The sequence below is a fragment of the Colobus angolensis genome, unplaced genomic scaffold (assembly GCF_000951035.1).
Source record: "Colobus angolensis palliatus isolate OR3802 unplaced genomic scaffold, Cang.pa_1.0 Scaffold75, whole genome shotgun sequence".
NCBI classification, from domain to species: domain Eukaryota; kingdom Metazoa; phylum Chordata; class Mammalia; order Primates; family Cercopithecidae; genus Colobus; species Colobus angolensis.
The window spans coordinates 3,800,509-3,824,429 of NW_012121265.1; the positions used below are offsets into that span (position 1 = coordinate 3,800,509).

General features: G+C 35.7%; 1 protein-coding gene across 1 annotated transcript in view; it reads right to left on the bottom strand.

Annotated features, from left to right (window-relative positions):
- Positions 1-23,921, bottom strand: part of ATRNL1 (attractin-like 1) — an 834,587-nt gene that overhangs the window by 580,740 nt on the left and 229,926 nt on the right. The window contains exon 19 of the mRNA XM_011927827.1: positions 15,372-15,509. Within this exon, the coding sequence (XP_011783217.1) occupies positions 15,372-15,509 (138 nt within the window). The remainder of the gene's footprint in view (positions 1-15,371; positions 15,510-23,921) is intronic.

Sequence of the window (23,921 nt, forward strand, 5' to 3'; positions counted from 1 at the left end):
AGTAAGATTCATCCCAGGGGTGCAAGGATAGTTCAACGTACACATCAATAAATGTGATATATCATATCGCATTTAACAAAATAAAGCATATTTTGCCATAACATATAACAAAACAAAGGTCAAAAATCATTTCAATGGTTGAAAAAGCATTCAATGAAATTCAACATCCTTTAATGATAAAAAAAAAAAACTCTAAAAACTAGGGATACAAGAAATATGACTCAAAACAATAAAGGTCATATACAACAAACCCACCAGTGGCATTATACTGACTAGGGAAACACTGAAAGCCTTTTCTCTAAGATCTGGAACACAACAAAGATGCCCACTTTCACCACTTTTATTAAACATAGCACTGGAAGTCCCACTCAGAGCAATTAGACAAGAGAAAGAAATAAAGAGCATCCAAACAGAAAAGCAGGAAGTAAAATTATCCTTGTCTACAGGTGATACGATCTCATATTTCAAAAAACCGAAAGACTCCATCAAAAACCTATTAAAACTGATTTAAAAATTCAGTAGAGCTGCAGGATACAAAACTGACATATAAATTCTGTAGCATTTCTGTATGGCAACAGAGAACAATCTAAAAAAACAAAAAAGCAATCCCATTTAAAATAGCTACAAATAAAACAAATGGAATCAAAGTAGTAAAAGATCTGTACAATTAAAAATATAAAACATTGATGAAATAAATTGAAAAGGGCATAAAAAAGAAAATATATATCATGTTCATAAATTGGAAGAATAAATATTGTTAAAATATCCATACAACGCAAAGGTATCCACAGATTAAATGCACTCCTTATCAAAATACCAATGACATTCGTCTCAGAAAAGGAAAAAAAGTCCTCAAATTCATATTGAACCATAAAAGGCTCAGAATAGCCAAAGCAATCTTGACCAAAAAGAACAAAGCTGTAGGCAGCGTATTACCTGACTTCAAATTATGGTATACAGCTATATAGTAAACAAAACAGCATGATACTGGCATAAAGATGGACAAACAGTCCAATAGAATAGAAAGCCCAGAAATAAACCCACACGCTTATGAACAACTCATTTTCAAAGAAGGTGCCAAGAACATACGCTGGGGCAAGAACAGTATCTCAATAAATGGTGCTTGGAAAACAATATCCATATACAGAATGAAACTAGACCACCGAACTCTCAAGATATATATAAATTAAAACAATATAGATGTAAAACTTAGATGCAAGACCTGAAACTTTGAAAGTACTAGAAGAAAACATTGAGGAAATTTTTTTTTTTTTTTTTTTTTTTTTTTTTTTTTTTGGTGAGACGGAGTCTCACTCTGTTACCAGCCTGGAGTGCAGTGGCGCGATCTTGGCTCACCGCTACTTCCGCCTTCCAGGTTCAAGCGATTCTCCTGCCTCAGTCTCCCAAGTAGCTGGGACTGCAGGTGTGCACTACCACGCCCAGCTAATTTTTGTATTTTTAGTGGAGAGGGGCTTTCACCATGTTGGCCAGGATCATCTCAATCTCTTGACCTCGTGATCCACCCACTTAGGCCACCCAAAGTGCTGGGATTACAGGCATGAGCCACTGCGCCCAGCCAACATTAAGGAAATTCTACAGAACATTGGTCTGGGCAAAGATCTCAAGAGTAAGACCTCTAAATCACAGGTAATGAAAGCAATATTAAAAAAATGAAATCACATCAAGCTAAAATGCTTCTGCAAAGCAAACAATCAACAAAGTAAAGAGAAAACCTATAGAATTGAGAGAAAGTATTTGCAAACAACTCATATGACAAGGGATTAATAAGCAGAACACATATGGAGCTCAAACAATTCAATAGCAAAATAATAATAATAATACAATTAAAAATTGGGCTAAAGACCTGAATAGACATTTCTCAAAAGAAGACTTAGAAATGGCCAACAGGTTTATGAAAAAATGCTCAACATCAGTAATAATCAGGGAAATGCAAACCAAAACCACAATGAGACATCACCTTACCACAGTTAAAATGGCTTTTACCCAAAAGATAGAATATAACAAATGCTGGTGAGGATGCAGAAAAAAGGGGCATGCTCTCACACACTGTTGGTCAGGATGTAAATTAGTACAACCAGTATGGAAAAAAAGTATGGAGGTTTATGGAAGTTCCTCAAAAAACTACAAACAGAACTACGTATGACCCAGAAATTCCACTACTGGGCATATATCCAAAAGAAGGAAAATCAGTATATCAAAGAAATATCTGCATATCCATGTTTATTGCAGCATTATTTGCAATAGGCAAGATTTGGAATCCATGTAGGTGTCCATCAACAGATGAACAATGAAAGAAAATGTGGTATATATACAAAAATGGAACATTATTCCACCATTAAAAAGAATGAAATCCTGTCATTTGCAATGACATTGATGGAACTAGAGAACATTATGTTAAGTGAAATAAGTCAGGTACAGAAAACAAATGTCACATGTTCTCATTCACATATGGGAGCTAAAACAATTGATCTCCTGGAGGTAGTGAATGAAATGGTGGTTACTAGAGGCTGTGAACACTAGTGAGGAGGTGAGGATAAATACGAATGGTTAATGGGTATAAAAACACAGTTAGAAAGTAAGAATAAGATCTAGTGTTCTACAGCATAATAAAGTGACTATAGTTTAAAATAATTTACGGTATATTTCAAAATATCCAGAAGAGTAGACTTGGAATCTTCACAACACAAAGAAATGTTTGAGGTGATGGATATCTCAATTACCCAGATTTGATCATTATACATTATCTATTTGTATTAAAATATCACATATACCCCCTAAATATGTACAACTATTATATATTCAATTGTTTTTATTAAATATTAAAGAAAGACCTTCCAAGACCAGATTCTTCAATGAGAATTAATCTCTTTGCCACTAATTCTATCACTCAATTTCTCCATAACACTATAATAGCACCCACACAATGTATATAAATTTAAGTCCTAACATTCTCCTTTGCATTTATTAGGCATTCAATAAGTATTTATGGAGTTCAAGGATATTCCTTCATTGCAAATAACATAATTTGTAGTATATTGAGCCATTCTTCTATTCAACTAAACATTAGTTTCTTTTACTACAGTTTATAAATGAGCTTGGAAATAATATGACAAAAATAATACTGCCATAAAAGTTTGAATCATACATTTTAATCAAAATACTAAACTTATTGATGTTATGAATAGTAATAATAATATTACAATAATAGTTAGGATTAGGGAGTTAACATTTGCCAGGAACATATATTATACAACATATAAAGTACCACATTTACGACTTACTATTATACCATAAATTAAATTAGCTGCATTTTGCAGATGAGAAAACTAAGACACTAAAAAGTTAAGTAGGCCAGGCGTGGTGCCTCACGCCTGTAATCCTAGCACTTTGGGAGGTCAAGGCAGGCAGATCACCTGAGGTCAGGAGTCCGAGACCAGCCTGGCCAACATGGCGAAACCCCGTCTCTACTAAAAATACAAAAATTAGCTGGGTGCGGAGGCACACGCCTGTCGTCCCAGCTACTAGGAAGGCTGATGCAGGAGAATCCCTTGAACCTGGGAGGCGGAGGCTGCAGTGAACCAAGATCACACCACTGCACCCCAGCCTGGGCCACAGAGCAAGACTGCATCTCAAAAACTAAAACGAAGTTAACAGTTAAACAATTTATCCAAGGTGACAGTGGCATTGCTAGCACATAGACTCAGGCAGTATGATTCCAACGCCCAAATATTTAACATTGTTATAAAAAAAATAGATAAACTATCAAAATGGAAACTTTTACGTTTTAAAGGATACCATCCAAAAAGTGAAGACAACCTACAGAATGGTGGAAAACACAAATCATGTATCTGATGCGAGCCTCGTATCTAGAAGATATATAGAACTTTTACAATTCAACAAAAAAAAAATTTAAAAATAAGCAAAAGATTTGAATAGACATTTCTCCAAGGAAGATAAAGAAATGGCTAATAAACATATGAAAAGACACAAATACTCAAAAAGATATTTGTAAGCTGTATTCTTAGCAGCATTATTTACAACAGCCAAAAGGTGGAAGTAACTCAAGTGTCCATCAGTGAATAAATAGATAGACCAAATACGATGTGTGTAAGAACTGGATAAAGGTGACAGCTGTACAACATTGTGAATGTTCTAATACATAATGAAACATTATTCAACCTTAGAAAGGAAAGACAGTCTGATACACGGTATAACATGAATGAACCATGGAGGCATTATGCTAAGAGAGATAAGCCAGCCACCAAAGGACAAAAACTGCATGATTCCACTTACATGAGGTATCTATAGCCATCAAATTCACAGAAACAGAAGTAGAATGGCAGTTCTTAGGGTTTGGAAGGAGGTGGGGGGAGTGGGTAGCTATTTTTTAACGGGTATAGAGTTTCAGATTTACAAGATTAAAAAGTTTTACAGAAGAATGAAGATGGTGGTGGCAAAACAATGCACATGCCCCTAATGCCACTAAACTGTATACTTAAAAATGCTTAAAATGGTAAATTTTATATTGTGTATATTTTTCCAAAATTTAAGAAAACAAAATTTTTTAAACAGGCAAAGTACTTGAATAAGTATTTCTCCAAATTAAGATACAATGGCCAGCAAGCACATCAAAAGATACTTAATATTTAATCATTAAGGAAATGGAAATCAAAACCACAGTATTATTCAGCTGTAAAAAGGTATTAGTACTGGCACTTGCTACAATGAGAATGAACATCAAAAACATTACATTTAGTGAAAGAAGGAAATCCCGAGATGTTACATATTGTATGATTTCATTTATGTGAAATATCTAGAATAGAAGTAAATTCGTAAAGACAGATAGTAGATCAGTGGTTGACAGGGGCTGGGGTGACTCCTTAATGAGTACAGAGTTTCCTTTTGGGATGAGAAAAATGTTTAAGAAATAGATAAAGGTGATAGAGAGGCAGAGCAAGATAGCAGAATACAAGGTTCCATCAATTGTTCCCCCCAACAGGGACATCAATTTACAACTATCTAAAAGAAAAAACAGATGAGCCCTCATACTACCTGGTGTTAACTTCTATCAGTGAAAGAGGCACTGAAGTGATTTTTTTAAAAAGTCTCCAACTGCCAACATCAGCCCTCTCCCACCTCCCTGCAGTGGCAGCATATGGTGCAGAGAGGATCTCTGGGCACTAAAGGAGGGAGAAAACAGCAATCCTGAGGGACTGAACTCACTGATGTCCTATTATTATAGTAGAAAGGAGGGAACTGAACAAAACTCAGGGGACACCCACCTATAGAGGGCGCGTATAAACCAACATGAGAAAAAGGAAAATTGCCAATCCTAGCAATCTGAACTTCAGTTCCCAGTGACCTCACCACCAAGGGCTAAAATGCTCTGAGTCTCTAAGTAAACCTGAAAGGCAGTCTAGGCCATAAGGACTACAACTCTTAGGCAAGTCCTAGTGCTGAACTGGGTCCAGAAACAGTGAACTGGCAGGGCACAGGACCTGCTGGGACAGCAGAGGAGGTGACTAAGGGAGCACTGGCATCCCCTCTCCTCTAACCCCAGACTGCATAAATTGTGGTTCCAAAAGAGACCCCTAACTTCTACCTGAGGAGAGGCGTGGGAAAAGTGGAGAGGACTTTGTCTTGGCATCAGTCAGAATGATGAGGCCCTCCTTCCAGGTCTTAGCTTCCAGATGACATTTCCAGACACATACTGGGCCAGAAAGAAACCCACTGACTTGAAGGAAAGGACCCAGTCCTGGAAGCATTCATCACCTGGTTAACTGAAGAGTACTTGGGTCCTGAATAACCAGCAGCAATACCACATTCTATGTTGAGGGTCTTAGGTAAGCCTCTGAGACTTGCTGGCTTCAGGTGAAACTCAGCACATTACCAGCTGTAGTGGTTACAGAGCAAAACTCTTCTACTTGAGAAAAGCACAGGGAAAAGTAAATGAGACTTTGCCTTGCACCTTAGGAACTAACACAGTCACAGGTGGATGGAGCACCAAGTGGGGTTTTGAGGTCCCCAATTTTAGGACTTGACTTTTGGATGGTATTTCTGAACCTACCCTAGGCCGGAGGGTAGCCCACTCCCCTGAAGGGTGAGTCCCAGGCCAGGCAGCATTCACCTTAAGCTTACTTAAGAGCCCTTGGGCCTTAAGGGATCATCAGCTGTAGTCTAGCGGTACTCCCCATGACCTTCGATGGCAGTGGCTACGAGGTGAGGCTCCTCTCCCTTTGGAAAGGGGAAGGAAGAATGGGCAGGACTGCATATTGTGGTTTGAGTGCCAGCTCAGCCAAAGTACAACAGAACACTAAGTAGACTTCTAAGGTTTTTAACTCTAGTCCCTAACTCCTGTATAGCAACTCTGGACCCATCAGGGGCCTGAGGAACTCATCATCCAGAAGGGAAGAACACAGGCCTGGCTGGCTTTGCCACCTGTTAACTGTAGAGCCTCAGGACCTTAGGCGAACACAGGAAGCAACCAGTGAGTGGATACAGCAGGCTGTAGGCAAGATCCAGTGTTGTGCTGGCTTCATGTCTGACCAGCACAGTCATATTGGTGATGGCCACAGGGGTACTTTTGTCACTCCACCCACCCCCAGCTTTAAGTGGCCCAGAACAGAGGGAGAAAGTCTGTTTGTTTGGGAGAAAATAAGGGAAGAGAACAATAGTCTTTGCCTGGTGATAAAGAATTCTCCCAGATCTTATCCAAGACCATCAAGGCAGTCCCTCTATGAGTTTGTAAGTAAAGTGTTACTGGGCTTAGGGTCCCCTCTATATCTGATACAACTAATACCATAATATCCCAGTCCTTTCAAATATCTAAAAAGCCTTCCCAAGAAGGACAGGTACAAACAAGCCCAGACAGTGATGGCTACAATAAATACCTAACTGATCAATGCCCAGATAATGAAGAACATCTACAAGCATCAACACCATCCAGGAAAACATAACCTCATCAAATGAAGTAGATAAGCCACCAGGGACCAATCTTGGAGAAACAAAGACATGTGACCTTTCAAGCAGAGAATTTAAAATACCTGTGTTCAGGAAACTCAAAGAAATGCAAGATAACAAAGAGAAGAAATTGAGAATTTTATTAGATGAATATAATGAAGAGATTGAAATAATTAAAAAGTATCAAGGAGAAATTCTGTAGCTGAGAGATGTAATTGGCATATGGAAGAATGCATTAGTCTTTTAATAGCAGAATTAATCAAGCAGAAGAAAAGTTAGTGAGCTTAAAGACAGGGTGTTTGAAAATACGCTGTCAGAAAAGACAAAAGAAAAAAATTAAAACCAATGAAGCACATCTACAGAATTTAGAGAATAGCTACAAAAGTGCATATCTAAGAGTTCATGGCCTTGAAAAGGAAGAAGTGAAAGAGATAGGGGTAGAAAGTGTATTCAAAGGAATAACAACATAAAACTTCCCAAACTAGAGAAAAATATCAGTATCAAAATACAAGAAGATTATAGAACACCAAACAGAATTAAACCCAAAAAAGACTACATCAAGGCATTTAATGAGTCAAACTCCCAAAGATCAAGAATAAAGAAAGGATCCTAAAAGCAGCAAGGGAAAAGCAACAAATGACATACAGTGGAGCTCCAATACATCTGACCACAGACTGTTCGTGGAATCCTTACAGGCCAGGAGCCAGTGGCATGACATATTTAAAGTGCTGAAGGAAGACAACTTTTACATTTGAAATGTGTGTGTATATATATATATATATCCTAAAATGTATATACTGGAAGTGTACATATATCCTACAAACATGAGGGAGAAATAAAGAGTTTCCCAAACAAAAGCTGAGTGATTTTATCATCACCAGAACTGTCCTAAAAGAAATGCTAAAGGGAGTACTTCAAAGAGAAAAAAAAAAAAAAATGACATTAATCAGCAATAAGTAATCACCTGAAAACACAAAATTTACTGGTAACAGTGAGTACACATAAAAACACAGAATATTATAACAGTGTAACTGTGGTGAGTAAACTGCTCTTGTCCTACAGAGAAAGACTAAACAATGAACAACTCAAAAATAATAACAACTTTTCAAGACTTGATAGTAAAATAAGATATAAATACAAACAACAACAAGTTAAAAAGCAGATGGATGAAGTTAAGGTATAGAGTTTTTATTAGTTTTCTTTTTGTTTGTTTATGCAAACAGTGTCAAGTTGTTATTAGGTTAAAATAATGGGCTATAAGATACTTTTTGCAAGACTCATGGTAACCTCAAACCAAAAAACATACAATGGATACACAAAAAATAAAAACTAAGAAACTATATCATATCACCAGGAAAAAAATCACCTTCACTAAAGGAAGACAAAAGGGAAAGAAAGAAGGAAAAGAGGACCACAAAAAGTGTCAAGTTGTTATCAGCTTAATATAATGGGTTATAAGGTACTATTTACAAGTCTCATGGTAACCTCAAAACAAAAATAAAACATACAATGGATACGCAAGAAATGAAAAACAAGAAACTAATTATATCACTAGAAAAAATCACCTGCACTAAAGGAAGACAGAAAGAAAGAAAGAAGGAAGAGAAGAACACAAAACAACCAGAAAACAAATAATAAAATGGCAGAAGTAAGTCCTTACTTATCAATAATAGCTTTGAATGTAAATAGACTAAACTCTTCAATCAAAAGATAGAGAGTGGCTGAACGGATGGAAAAAAGAACACTCAATAATCTGTTGCCTACAAGAAACATACTTTACAAATAAAGACACATGTAGGCTATGAATAAGGGAATGGAAAAAGATATCCCATACAAATAGAAACCAAAAAAAGAATAGGAGTAGCTATACTTACATCAAACAAAATAGATTTCAAGATGAAAAACAAAAGAATAGACAAAGAAGGTCACTATATAATGATAAAGGGGTCAATTCAGCAAGAAGATAAAACAATTTTAAATACACACACACACACACACATATATATACACACACATACACACACACACATACACACACACCCAACAATGAAGGACCCAGATAAATAAAGCAACTATTATTAGAGATAAAGAGAGAGATAGGCCTCAATAAAGTAATAGCTGGAGATTTCAACACGGCACTTTCAGCTAGGGACAGATCTTTCTTCGAAGAAAACCAACAAAGAAATACGGGATTTAATCTGCACTACAGACCAAACAGATCTAACAGATATTTACAGAAAATTTCATCCAACAGCTGCAGAATACACATTATTTTCCTCACCACATGGATCATTCTCAAGTATAGACCATATGTTAGGTCACAAAACAAGTTGTAAAACATCTTTTAAAAACTGAAATAATATAAAGCATCATCTCTGACCACAATGGAATAAAACTAGAAATTAATAACAAGAGGAATTTACAAATACATGGAAATTAAACAAAGTGCCCCTGAATGACCAGAGATTCAATGAAGAAATTAAGAAGGAAACTGAAAATTTTCTTCAAACATGATAATAGAAACAAAACATACATAGGTTTATGTGATACAGCAAAAGAAGTACTAAGAGGGAAGTATCTAGCTATAAGTGCCTACATCAAAAAAAAAGAGGAAAAGCTTCAAATAATGTAATGATGCATCTTAAAGAACTAGAAAAGGAAGAGCAAACCAAACCCAAACTTAGTAGAAGAAAATAAGAAAGATCAAGCAGAAATAATAAAATTGAAATGAAGAAAACAATAAAAAGACTGATGAAACAAAAGGTTGATTTTTGAAAGGTTAAACAAATAGAAAAATCTTTAGCCAGACACACTAAGAAAAAACAGAGACACATAATACAATCAGAAATGAAAGGGAGACATTTCAAATGACACTGCAAAAAGTCAAAGGATCACTAGTGGCTACTATGAACAACTACATGCCAAAAATTGGAACATCTAGAAGAAATAAAAAATTCCTACACAGATACAACCTATCAAGATTGAACTAGGAAGAAATCTAAAACTTGAACAGACCAATAACAAGTAAGGTTATTGAAGGTGTAATAAAAAGTCTCCCAATAAAGACAAGCCTGGGATCCGATGGCTTCACAACTGAATTCTACCAAACATTTAAAGCAGAACTAACACCAATCCTACTCAAAATATTCTGGAAAACAGAGGAGGAGGAAATACTTCCAAACTCATTCTACAAGGCCAATATTACCCTGATATTAAAAGCAAACAAAGACATACACAAAAGGAAGAAAGGAAGGAAGGGAGGGAGGGAGGAGGGAGGAAGGAAGGAAGGAAGGAAGGAAGGAAGGAAAGGTGAGAGAGAGAGGAAGGAAGGAAGGAAGGAAGGAAGGAAGGAAGGAAGGAAGGAAGGAAGGAAGGAAGGAAGGAAGGAAGGAGAAAAGAAAGAAAATTGGTTGGGAGTGGTGGCTCATGCCTGTAATGCCAGCACTTTGGGAGGCCAAGGCAGGCGGATCCCGAGTCAGGAGATCTAGACCATTCTGGCTAACACGGTGAAACCCCATCTCTACCAAAAATCAAAAAAAATTAAACAGGCATGGTGGTACGTGCCTATAGTCCCAGCTACTCGGGAGGCTGAGGCAGGAGAATCACTTGAACTCAGAAGGTGGAGGTTGCAGTGAGCCGAGATCGCGCCACTGCACTTCAGCCTGGACAACAGAGTGAGACTCTCAACAACAAATAAACAAAGAAAACTACAGGCCAATATCTCTAGTGAATGTTGGTGCAAAATACTAGAAAACAAAATTCAACAATACATCAGAAAGATCATAACTAAGTGGGATTTATCCCTCTGGAATGCAAGAATGGTTGAACATATGCAAATCATCCATGTGATGTGTCATATCAACAGAGTGAAGGATAAAAAAGATCTAATCATTTCAATTGATAGTGAAAAAGCATTTGATAAAAATTCAACATCCCTTCATGATAAAAAACCCTCAAAAAACTGGGGACTGAAGGAACGTAACTCAACCTAATAAAAGCCATATATGACAGACCCACAGCTAGTATCATACTGAAGGGGGAACAATTGAGAGGCTTCCCTCTAAAATCTGGAACAAAGTAAGGATGCCCACTTTCACCACTGTTATTGAACATAGTACTGAACTTCCTAGCTAGAGCAATAAGAAAAGAGAAAGATATAAAGGGCATCCAAATTGGAAAGGAAGAAGCCAAATTATCCTTTTTTCCAGATAATATGATCTTATATTTGGAAAAACCTAAAGACTCCATAAAAACCTATTAGAACAGATCATCAGTAAAATTGCAGGATACCAAATCAACATACAAAAATCAGTAGCATTTCTATATGCCAATAATGAATATAAAAAAGAAATTAAGAAAGTAATCCCATTTATAACAGCTTCACATAAAATTAAATACCTGGGAATTAACCAAAGAAGTGAAAGATCTCTATAATGAAAACTATAAAATACTAATTAAAGAAATTGAAGAGGACACCAAAAATGCATTGGAAGAATCAGTTCATGGATTGGAAGAATCAATATTGTTAAAATGTCCATATTACCCAAGGCAGTCTACAGATACAATGCAATACCTCTCAAAATAACAATAGCATTTGTCACAGAAATAGAAAATATATATATTAAAATATATATGGAACCACAAAAGACCCAGAATAGCCAAAGCTATCCAAAGCAAAGAGAACTGAAGGAATGACATTACCTGATTTCAAGTTATACTAAGGAGCTATAGTAACCAAAGCAGCATAATACTGGCATAAAAACAGACACACAGTCCAATGTAACAGAACAGAGAACTCAGAAACAAATTGACACAGCTACAGTGAATTCATTTTCGACAAAGGTGCCTAAAACATATACTGGGGAAAAGACAGATTCTTCAATAAAAGGAGCTGGGAAAACTGGAGATCCATACGCAGAACAATGAAACTAGACCCTATATCTTGCCATATATAAAAAGCATACGGTATAAAGACTTAAATCTAAGACCTAAAACTATGAAACTGCCAGAACACAACATTGGGGAAAAATCTCCAGGACATTGGTCTGGGCCAAAATTTCTTGGACAATACCCTGTAAGCACAGGCAACTAAAGCAAAAACGGACAAATTGGATTACAACAAGTTAAACAGCTTCTGCACAGCAAAGGATACAACCAACAAAGTGAAGAGAAAACCCACAGAATGGGAGACAATATTTGCAAACTACCCATCTGACAAAGGATTAGTAACCCAAATATATAAGGAGCTGAAACAATGCCACAGAAAAACATCTAATAATCCAATCAAAAAGTGGGCAAAATATTTGAATAGATATTTCTCAAAAGAAGACTTACGAATGACAAACAGGCATATGCAAAGGTGCTCAAAATCATGGATCATTAGATAAATGCAAACCAGAACTGTAATGAGATATCACCCCAGTTAAAATGGCTTATATCCAAAGATAGGCAGTAACAAATGTTTGTGAGGATGTGGAGAAAACAGAACTCTTGTACACTTTGGTGAGAATGTAAATTAGTACAAGTACTATGGAGAAAAGTTTTGAGGTTCCTCAAAAAACTAAAAATTGAGCAATCATGATCCAGCAATTCCTTGGCTGGGTATAAACCTTAAAAATAGGACATTGGTATATCAAAGAGATACCTGCACTCCTATGTTGCAACACTGTTTACAACAGATAAGATTTGGAAGCAACCTAAGTGTCCATTAACACAGGGGTCCCCATCCCCTGGGTATGGACTGGTACCAGTCTATTTCCTGTTAGGAACCGGCTGCACAGCAGGAGGTGATCAGCGGGTGAGCAAGCATTAAGGCCAGAGCTCTGCCTCCTGTCAGATCAGGGGTGGCATTAGATTCTCACAGGAGCTCAAACCCTGTTGGGAACTGCACATGTGAGGAATCTAGGCTGCACACTCCTTATGAGAATCTAACTAATGCCTGATGACTGAGGGTAGAATGGTCTCATCCACAAACTATACCCCATCACCATCTCATCCGTGGAAAAACCGTCTTCCCCAAAACCACTCCCTGATGCCAAAAGTGTTGGGGATTGCTGTATTAACAGATGAATTGATAAAGAAAACATGGTATACATTTTTTATGGCATTCACCCATAAAAAAGAATGAGATCCTGTCATTTGTGACAACATGGATAGAACTGGAGATCACTATAGTAAGAGAAATAAGAAAGGCGCAGAAAGACAAACATCATGTTCTCACTTATTTCTGGAATCTAAAATTCAAAACAACTGAATTCATGAACACAGAGAGTAAAATGATGGTTACCAGAGGCTGGGAATGGTAATGGGGTGCTGGGGAGAAGGTAGGGATGCTTAATGGGTACAAAAACAACAGAGGGCTGGAGGGCAGGGGGTATAGTTAAGGGATACAAAAAATAGGAAGAATGAAGAAGACCTACTATTCGATAGAAAAATAAGGTGACTATAGTCAATAGTAACTTAACTGTACATTTTAAAATAACTTGAAATAACTTAAAGAGTGTAATTAGATTGTTTATAACACAAAGGATAAATGCTTGAGCAGATGGTTACCCCATTCTCCATGAAGTGATTATTTCACATTGCATGCCTGTATCAAAACATCTCATGTACCCCATAAATATATACACCTACTATGTACCTACAAAATTAAAATTTGAATTTTTTTTAATTAAAAACTTAAAAAAATGGCCGGGCATGGTAGCTCACACCTGTAACCCCAGCACTTTGAGAGGCTGAGGCAAACGGATCACGAGGTTAGGAGTTCAAGACAAGCCTGGCCAATACAGTAAAACTCCATCTCTACCAAAAATACAAAAACAAATTAGCCGGGTGTGGTGGCAGGGGCCTGTAGTCCCAGCTACTCGGGAGGCTGAGGCAGGAGAATCGCTTGAACTCAGGACGCAGAGGTTGCAGTGAGCCAAGATCACATCACTGCACTCCAGCCTGGGCAACACAGCAAGACTCTGTCTAAAAAAATAGAAAAAAAAAATCAGATAGTTGCACAACACTGTACATAGTTAAGTGTCTGTTGTGGGTTTCACTTTGTTAAAAAGTCATTTCCTAGAATTGGAGTTATGGTTAGAAGCATTATATAAATGCCAACAAATATATTAAGCAAATTTCAGAATGAACTAATTACATATGGGCATGAAAATACGTTGAAAAATATATCTAAAATAATTGTCATAAAAGTAAAATAAAACATACACAATTTTATATTAAATACATGACAGTTTACAGAGACATACAAATTGTAATGTGAATGAAAACATCTCATACTCTGAGTGCATATTATAGTCACACGGGAAACATTTAAAAAGAACAATTACCCAAGAATCACCCTAGAACCACAACCCAGATAATGATTTAATTGTTTTAGAAAGTGGCCCAGACATCCATATTTTTAAAAGCCTTTCAGCTGGTTCTAATATGCAGCTAGTGTTAAAAAAAAAAAAAAAATTATCTAACCAAAGTCAGGCTCCACTCCCTCAAATACCTTACATTTTCACAGTCAATGACGTATTTCTGTGGGTGCTATGTAGGCAAACTCCATTTAGAGACGGTAGATTAAAAATTTAAAACACAAGTTCCAATCTAGAGATAATGAAGGATTTCTACTAAATTCTACTTTAAAAGGAAATTATATTTAAAAGTCAAATATTATTTACAAAGCAGGAGAAAGAAGTGGCAGAATAGAGAGGAAGATGAAGGAAAGCAGGGTTTAGTAAACAAGAATGTGATGATTATGGCTAGCATTTATAATGTTCTTTTTTATGTGCTTCAATTCTTAAGGCCTATATTACATATAATCTCATTTGATCTTTACAACAACTCGGCGAATTATCATCATCTGCATTTTACATATGGGAAAAATAAGACAGTGAGAGGTTAATGAAACAAGGTCATAGATTTGAACAGTGACAGAGTTGGGATTTCCGCCCAGAATTGGTTCCAAACCCATACTCTCCTAAGTACTATTCCATACTATCACCCTGTGCAATAAAAATCTTACCTGATGTAAGTTAAACACATTTAACTTTTAATTATTATTTCTAAAGTCAAAACAATAAACTACTACTTATTAAAAAACTATCAGCAATGATTATTTTTGAATAGTGAGATAGTAGTTTTTTTCTTTTATCTGTATTTGATAAATTACAATAAGAAACATGCCTTCATTTTGAAATAAGAAAAAGGAATATTTTTGAAGCAAGCATATTACAGAATTTTTACAGTTCACAGTTTCTAATACATATTACTTTAGAAAACATATCAAAACTGAATAAAAACTTTTCTGTAGTAATATATATTCTCCACAACAGGCGCTGCTTTCTTAATTATCTTTTCCTTAGTAAAAATACACTAAAATTTGCTAAAAAGAAACTTACCTGTGCACTGTCCTCCATTGGTTGGATCTCCATAATAACCTGGCATACAATCTTGACACTGCTTTCCTGTGGTGAGATTTTTACACTGTTCGCACACATTATTATTGATGCAAGTGCTATGTCCATTACACTGGCAAGCTAAAGGAAACAGTAAAAAGTATTACAAATATCTAACATAATATCAAGTATAATAGTTATCAAAACAAAGAAAGTGTCTTAAAAAGCTGGATTGTAAAAATGTCCAAAAGGCATCTTCCAAGTTTTGCTTAAAAATTAATAACACATATAGCTCAGAGTTTTATGCAAGATAATGTGTACCATAAATCATGTGTTGAAATTTTACCTTAACCTCTTTACAATGCTGTGGTTAAAGATGAACTGGAACATAAAAGTTATAGCTAAAGAGGGAATAATCTTTAGCATAATCCTTAAAAATTCATAAGAATGGTATGTCTGATAAGTTATATAAACACAAGGCTAAATACTATAACTTCGAAAAAGAATGCTAAAATTCATCTTTTATATTAACATGTAATAATAAAGAATCAATCAATATAGAAAATTGTGTGGCAACAGATTCTTACTAGAATAAAGTAAACTAATAGTAAAATTATTAAAAACAGTACTTTTGAGCCAGGCACAGTGGCTCACGCCTGTAATCCCAGCACTTTGGGAGGCCGAGGAGGATAGATCACTTGAGGTCAGGAGTTCAAGACCAGCATGGCCAACTTGGTGAAACTCCATCTCTACTAAAAATACAAAAAAATTGGCCAGGCATGGTGGTGCATGCCTGTAATCTTAGCTACTCGGGAGGCTGATGCAGGAGAATCGCTTGAACCTGGGAGATGAAGGTTGCAGTGAGCCGAGATTGTGCCACTACACTCCAGCCTGGGCAACAGAGCAAGACTCCTTCTTAAAAAAAAAAAAAAAAGTACTTTTGAATTAATTTGCATAAATGTGTATCTTCTTTAGGTAAGAAAAACTTCAAGGCTTAACTGAAAGTCTATTTAAGTTTGAACTACACAGAATGAAATATAAAGTATGAGATTGTTTCTATATCTGTATAACTGAGACTTCTATGTTTCGATTTTAATATTACAGCAGACTATAAAAATTTCAGAATAAAGTTCATATATGAAAGCTCCTGCTTTTTGTGCCTATTTGGGACATAATATTAACTTAGTCTGGTAACTGCTTGGCCAAAAATCATCTTGTCAACCTCATGATTATTTTACTTATTACAACTATGACAGCAACTAGCATGTAATAGAGCTCTCTCTCACTCCATGAGGAAAGCCAGTATTCTGCTGATGCCAATTGTTTGTAGTTGGTATCTGTTCTGATTGGTAAGTGCACATAAGCATCAATTTTTAAACATTGTAAACACCATGCCTTGGCCAGAAAGAGGACCAAATGGTACGCATGAATTTTATTATTTAATCTTCAAAACAATGCTATGTGGAAGTTGCTGTGTTTAGGACTAATTCTAAGATGGGGAAATCTGGGTTAAGCAACTACACAAAGTGACACAGCTAATCAATGACAGAAACAAATACATACATGGAACTCTGAATTCAAAAAAAAAACAGATATTAACTAGCATGTAAAACGGCCTCTTATATTCAGAAAATCTGAAAGTGAGAGGAATTCCCAAGAGGCTAGCACAGGATCATCAAAAAGAATTAGCATGTGAAGAAACAGATATACGAAAGAGTAAAACCAAATACTTTACACAGATTCTTAGAGGTGCAACTCTACTGCAATGCATTATAGAAAGAATATGCAGTTATGAAAAAAATGCTCATCATCCTCTTTATGAAACTGAGAAAAATTATAATATGTTTTTAAACTTCATATTACATTATGAAACAACTATAAGAAAATTTAATAACAAGGAGTAATGTTCACGACAAATCAAGAGAAGCAATTAATACATAGCATTATATTTACAAAGATCACAATGTTAAACTCAAGGAAGCAGAGCAAACAGCAAAATAGGTTTCTCCAACAATCATACCCATGAAGAAACATCAATTTGAACAACCACCCACACATACAATTGCTTTCACAAGGGCTAAAAAAAAAAACCCGGAATGCACAAGTAAGGCTGTGAAGCCTCTCTGGACTACAGACTAGTAAAAGTATGGTTGATGGTAAGAGAATCAGTTTTCTCTGACCACAACACCCCATCCCCAATCCCTTAGAGTACTATACGCAGAAAGGCCTCCAGGACTCAGGGATTCTACACTCAAAAGAAGAAGCTGGAGGTAGGCATTATGCTTCTCTACCATCCTCAACCCTTCCATGTGAGATCTGCTTCTGCATCATCCCATAAAGAGCACCACAAGTACAATGGGGTTGAACCACCTGAGGCCACCTATGGAAAAAAAAGAGAGTAGGGCTAGTAACAGGCAGCACAGAGAACTTGGTAGTGGCTTACCATCCCTGGCAGAGAGGATGCCACACCACAGAGGATGTTTGTGAGTGCCACAATGTCAGATGGATGGTCTACAATCCTTCATATGTGAGGGTCTGACCCTGATCTCTTACATGGCCTGGGCACCCAATGTGGATCTCCCATGACCACAATGAGTTTGGACCCTGCATTAGACAATCATGTCAAAGCTGGGCTCAGGGCACCTTCTAGCACTAAAATGAAATACAAGAGTCAGTCTGCTCAGAATATATCAAGAAGCCCACCAAAACAGAACCGTCACAAACAAATTCAGACTGCAATGACTGGAAAAAAATACCTAATTCATCAAAACACATACAGAGACACATGTAAAGAAGAAGAAAGATTAGCTTGGAAAAGATGGCCTCATGAAATGCCCAAAACAAGGTGCCAATTACTAATCCTAAACACATGTACATAAATCATGGTCAATCAAAGAATTAAAATATAGCTGCTTTAAGAAAAATCAGCAATGTCAATGCAACACAGTGGAACAAATGAAGAATTTGTTAAAGAAATTCAACAAATTGAAATAATTTTAAAAATCAAACAGTAATCCAGGAGCTAAAAAGAATAATAAACAAAATGAAAAATGAAGACTTGGCGCAGTGGCTCACTCCTATAATCCCAGCACTCTGGGAGGTCAAGGCGGGCGGATCACAAGGTCAGGAGATTGAGACCTTACTGGCTAACATGGTGAAACCCCGTTTCTACTAAAAATACAAAAAATTAACCAGGCATGGTGGTGGGCACCTGTAGTCCCAGCTAATTGGGAGGCTGAGGCAGGAGAATGGCGTGAACCCAGGAGGCGGAGGTTGCAGTGAGCCGAGATCACACCACTGCACTCTAGCCTGGGTGACAGAGCAAGACTCCGTCTCAAAAAAAAAAGAAAAAGAAAAAGAAAGAAAGAAAGAAAAGAAAAAGAAAGGAAGGAAGGAAGGAAGAAAGTAAGGAATAAAGTGCATCAATAGCAGAATGACAAAGCAGAAGAATCACTGATTTCAAAAACGAGCTATTAGAAAATACACATTCAGAGAAGAAAAAAGATAAGCAATGAGAAAAACACAGAGGTTCTATGAAACAGTGTCAAAAGAGTAAATCTGTGTATCACTAGTGTTCAAAAGAGAATAAAAAATGAAAATGGCGAAGAAAGCTTATTTAGAAAAATAATAACAGAAAATGTCCCAACCTTAAGAAAGATATAAATACTCAAGTACAGAAAGGTGAAAGGTAACAAAACAGATTCAATCCAAATAAGATAACCCTAAGACATATATAACCACTCTCTCAAAAGTCAATGACAGAGAACACTGAAAGCAGCATGAGAAAAATAAAAGCAAATAACACATAAAAGAATTTCAATATGCCTGACAGGAGAGTTACCAGGAGAAACCCCACAGGCCAAGAGAGAGTGGAATGATATATTCAAAGACAACAAAACTGCCTGCCAAGAATACTGTACAGAGCAAATTTATTCATTAGAAATAAAGACGTTCCCAGATAAACAAAAGCTGAAGAAACCCTTTGCAACTAGAACTACATTACAAAAAACACTGAAAGGAGTTGTTCAAACTAGAAGAAAAAATAATAATCTTAATGTGTAACAAAAAAAATTCAAAACTATAAAACTGACAGGTAAAAATAAGTATCTAAACAAATTCAGAATACTCTAACATGGTAATCATGGGTCAAGAAATACTTATATCCTATTAGGAAGGTTAAAAAACGAAGCAAATAAAAATAATAACAACTAAAATGATTTGGTTAAGGGATAAGCAATATAAGATATAAATTATGACATCAAAAAATGCAAAATGTAGAAGAGTAATGAAGTTAAAGAATAGAGTGGGTTTTTCCTTTTCTTCAGATCAAAATTAACTTGTCAATTCAAAATAGCCTTTTAAAATGATAAGTTTTTTTTGTTAGGCTCAAGGTAAGCAAAAACCAAAAGGCTATAATATATACACTAAAAATAAAAAGCAAGAAATCAAATCATATTGACAGAGAAAAATCACTCAACACAAAGGGAGGCAGTAAGAGAAGAAGAAAGAAAGAAATGTTCTACAAAACAACTAGAAAACAAGTAACAATATGGTAGTACAAAATCCTTACCTACCAATAATTACCTTGAATGTAAAGTGCTTAAATTCTCCAAATGAAAGACAAACAGTGGGTCAATGAATAAAGAAACAAGACCCAACTACATACTGCCAACAAAAAATTCAATTCACCTTTAAGAATATGCACAGACTTAAAGTAATGAGATGCAAAAACATATTGCATGCAAATGAAAAACAAAAGTAAGTAGGATTAGCTCTACTTCTATTAGACAAAATAGACTTCAAGTCAAAAACTATAAAAAGAGATAAACAAGGTCAATATTTACTGATAAAGCGATCAATACAAGAGGATAGAACAATTGAGAATTTATATGTAACCCACATTGGAGTAACTTAATATAGAAAGCAAATATTAATAGATCAAAAGGGAGGTGTAGAAAGCAAAATAATAGTAGGGGAATGTTAACACCCAACTTTCAGCAATGGACAGATCATCGAGACAGAAAATAAATGAGGAAACACTGCACATAAACTGAATTTAAGACAAAAATGACTTCACATATGCAAAATATTCTATCCAAAAGCTGCAGAATTCACATTCTTCTCAAATGCATATGGAACATTCTTCAGGATAGCTAATATGTCAGGAAAAAAAGTCTTAATGAATTAAATATATCAAAATCATATGATGTATCTTTTCTGACCATAATGAAATACAACTAGAAGAAAAGAGAAGGAACTTCAAACACTGTACACATAGATAGAAATTAAAGAACATGCTCCTAAACAGCCATGGGTAAATTATAAAATTGACAGTGAAAAAAACAAATGCTGGCATGTATGTGGAGAAAGGGGAACTCTAAACATTTTTTATGGGAATGTAAATTGCTACATCAAAAATAGTTGGAGGTTTCTCAAAAAAATATATATATATAAAATACTATATGATCCAGCAATCCCACTATCGGGTGTACATCCAAAGGAAATAAAATCAGTATGTTGAAGAGACATCAGCACTCCAATGTATTAATATATTGCAGCACTACACACAATAGCCAAAATATAGAATCAACCTAAATACCAAACATGGGTGAATGGATAAAGAAAGTGTGAATAAACACACACACACACATAATGAAATATGTTTCAGCCATGAAAAAGGTCCATAAAAAAATAAAATCCCATCATTTGGGACAACATGGATGAGTTTAGATGACATTTTCTTAAGCGAAATAAGCCAGGCACAGAAAGACAAACACCACATGATCTCAGTCATATGTGGTATCTTTTAAAAAAAGATCTCATAGACATTAAGAGTATAATGATGATTACAAGAAACTGGAGAGAATAGGAGGAGAGGGAGATATGGAGAGGTTGTTTAATGCACACAATGTTACAGATAGGAGGAATACCTACTATGCAACAGAATACAAGAACAGTAGCCAGGTGATTATAGCTAACAATAATGCATTTCAAATAGCTAGAAGAGAGGATTCTGAATGTTCTCACAACAAAGACATTATAAATGTTTAAGGTAATAGATATGTTAATTACCATGACTCGACCATTATACAACATATACCTGTATTAAAACATCACATTGAACCCCATAAAACATGTGCATATTTTGTTTCAGTTTAACATAATGATGACAATTTTGTGATGAAATGTATAAATACGCTTATGGAAAAGCTGATGGGTATCTTACTACAGTAAGATTTTTCTGTATTACCAATTGTCTATAATAAATTATTATTATTTACACAATAATGCTATTAAAAACTTTAATTTTATAACATCATCCTTAAAAGCTTAAGGTATTGTTTCACAGAAAATTTACTCTGTGACACCACTAATTAATTCACTCATGTAAAAACCAAATGTATTGAGTGTCTACTACATGTAAAGACTTAACAGAAGATTTAAAGTAAGAAATGGGTTGCTGTAACAACTTCATGAAATTTCTGGCCATTTGGAAGAATCATTTAAAAAAAAAGTTTTCACATCTGAATGAGACAGCTAAATTTAGCACTCATATCTAACATCTCCCTCACAGATTAACAGTAAAATAAAAAGTAAATGTACCAGCAATGATAGGCATTAGGGTGACCTACATGAACAAACCTAGAAGGTATTAATCTACAATACCTCTTGATGATAAAAGAGGTTCCCTGGCAAAATGCCACTCAACCCTTTCCTGAATAAGAAAAATTCTGAAAACAAAGGTTACTCATAGGACAGTCAAGAAGCATGTCACTGGTATTCTTTCATCCATCTGGTGGAAAGTGTACACCAAGGAAGCCTGACATGGTCTATATATGATGCAGAAAGCCAGTATACTTTAGACCTAACTGCAGAAAAAATATCTGGTGAAGAAAGTCTGGTAATTGTCACACCTTATAACTAGTATGGTAGCAATGGCAAAGGAGAAAGTATATTATAGGAAAGGGACCCAGGCATAATGGCTGTATCAAATACCAAGAAGAAAATGATATATTAGTAAGCCTATGATTATGTTCTATCCCCCACTACCAAAAGAGTGTTAGATCGACAGGAAATGTAAGCCTGCACATAAGAGTCTGTTGAGGTTACATTGTTGCTTGAAAGGTTCTAATATCATCTAATATCTCAGTAGCTATGGAATACGAATAAAACTAAAGAGAAGTCATCCATTCTATTTTCTCTAAATTTTAAAACCACTCCAGATGGCTCCTCATTTATGGACACACAAACAGGAAAAAATCAAAATAAAATATAATGACAACTCAGCATTTGATATGCAAATAAGTACACAGTTTTGAAAAATGGTTGCTCTGCAACAGATGCGCAACATTTAAAAATATCTTTGTGACAATCTTAATAAATTTTAAAAATATACACAGAAATTTAAGACAAAAATTTACCCAAAGCATTTTTTCAATACATATACCACTTTAAAAGAAACGGGTATTATCAGATGCTAGAAATGAAGAAGAGATTCAAAGCAAGAATAGTAAAGCTAAGTTTGAGCTAGCAACCAAATTTTACTATACATGGAATAGACTAATAAGAACTAGGAGGCAAGGGTTCCAAAATCCAGCAGACCAAGAAGATATAATTCTTGGCATCCTAAAGGAAGCAAGCTAAATTGAACCATGTTCATAAAGTGATCCTATCAACTGGAGATACTATTTACGAAAAAGGTATTAAAACATTTCACAAGCTCTGCAAAAAGAGGAAAAGAATTTTAAGTCACCTGGGATATGCGTATGAAAGAAAAACACCACTTGTGAGAACTTAAAGGCTATGTCAGGCTTATATGGTAATTTTAAATTCACATTATACATTTGGTGAACAAACTACCAAGTAAAACATTAATATAAACCTGCTCTGCAAACAAAAAAATATCCCACAGATATTGTAAAAGCAGATGTAAATGGCCCTTGTAGATACATCCACAACCCAGGTTATACAAATATACTACAAGAAAGGAATTGGTAAAACTTTTTTTACATAAAGGACTAGACAGTGTTTTATGCTTTGCAGGCCACCCTCTGTCACAACTATTCCTTTCTGCAACTGTAGTGCAAAAGCAAACAAACATAACACACAAATAACTGAGTAAAGTTGTATTTTGATAAAAGTTTCTTCACATAAATCTGCAGCAGACCAGATTTGGCCTACCAACCTTGGTTTGCCAAACCCTGACAAGGAAAAGAAAAAACAATTCTAAATTAAATCTCAAAATAAAAAATTCAAAAACACCATAAAAACCAGGAGATTAAAAAAAAGAGAGAGAGTTGCTTAAAACAAAGAATACACATAAAAGATAAAAATAGGTCGGGCACGGTGGCTCACGCCTGTAATCCTAGCACTTTGGGAGGCCGAGCCTGGCAGATCACGAGGTCAGGAAATTGAGACCATCCTGGCTAACACAGTGAAACCCCATCTCTACTAAAAATACAAAAAATTTAGCCGGGCGTGGTGGAAAGTGCCTGTAGTCCCAGCTACTAGGGAGGTTGAGGCAGGAAAATGGCATGAACCCGGGAGGCGGAG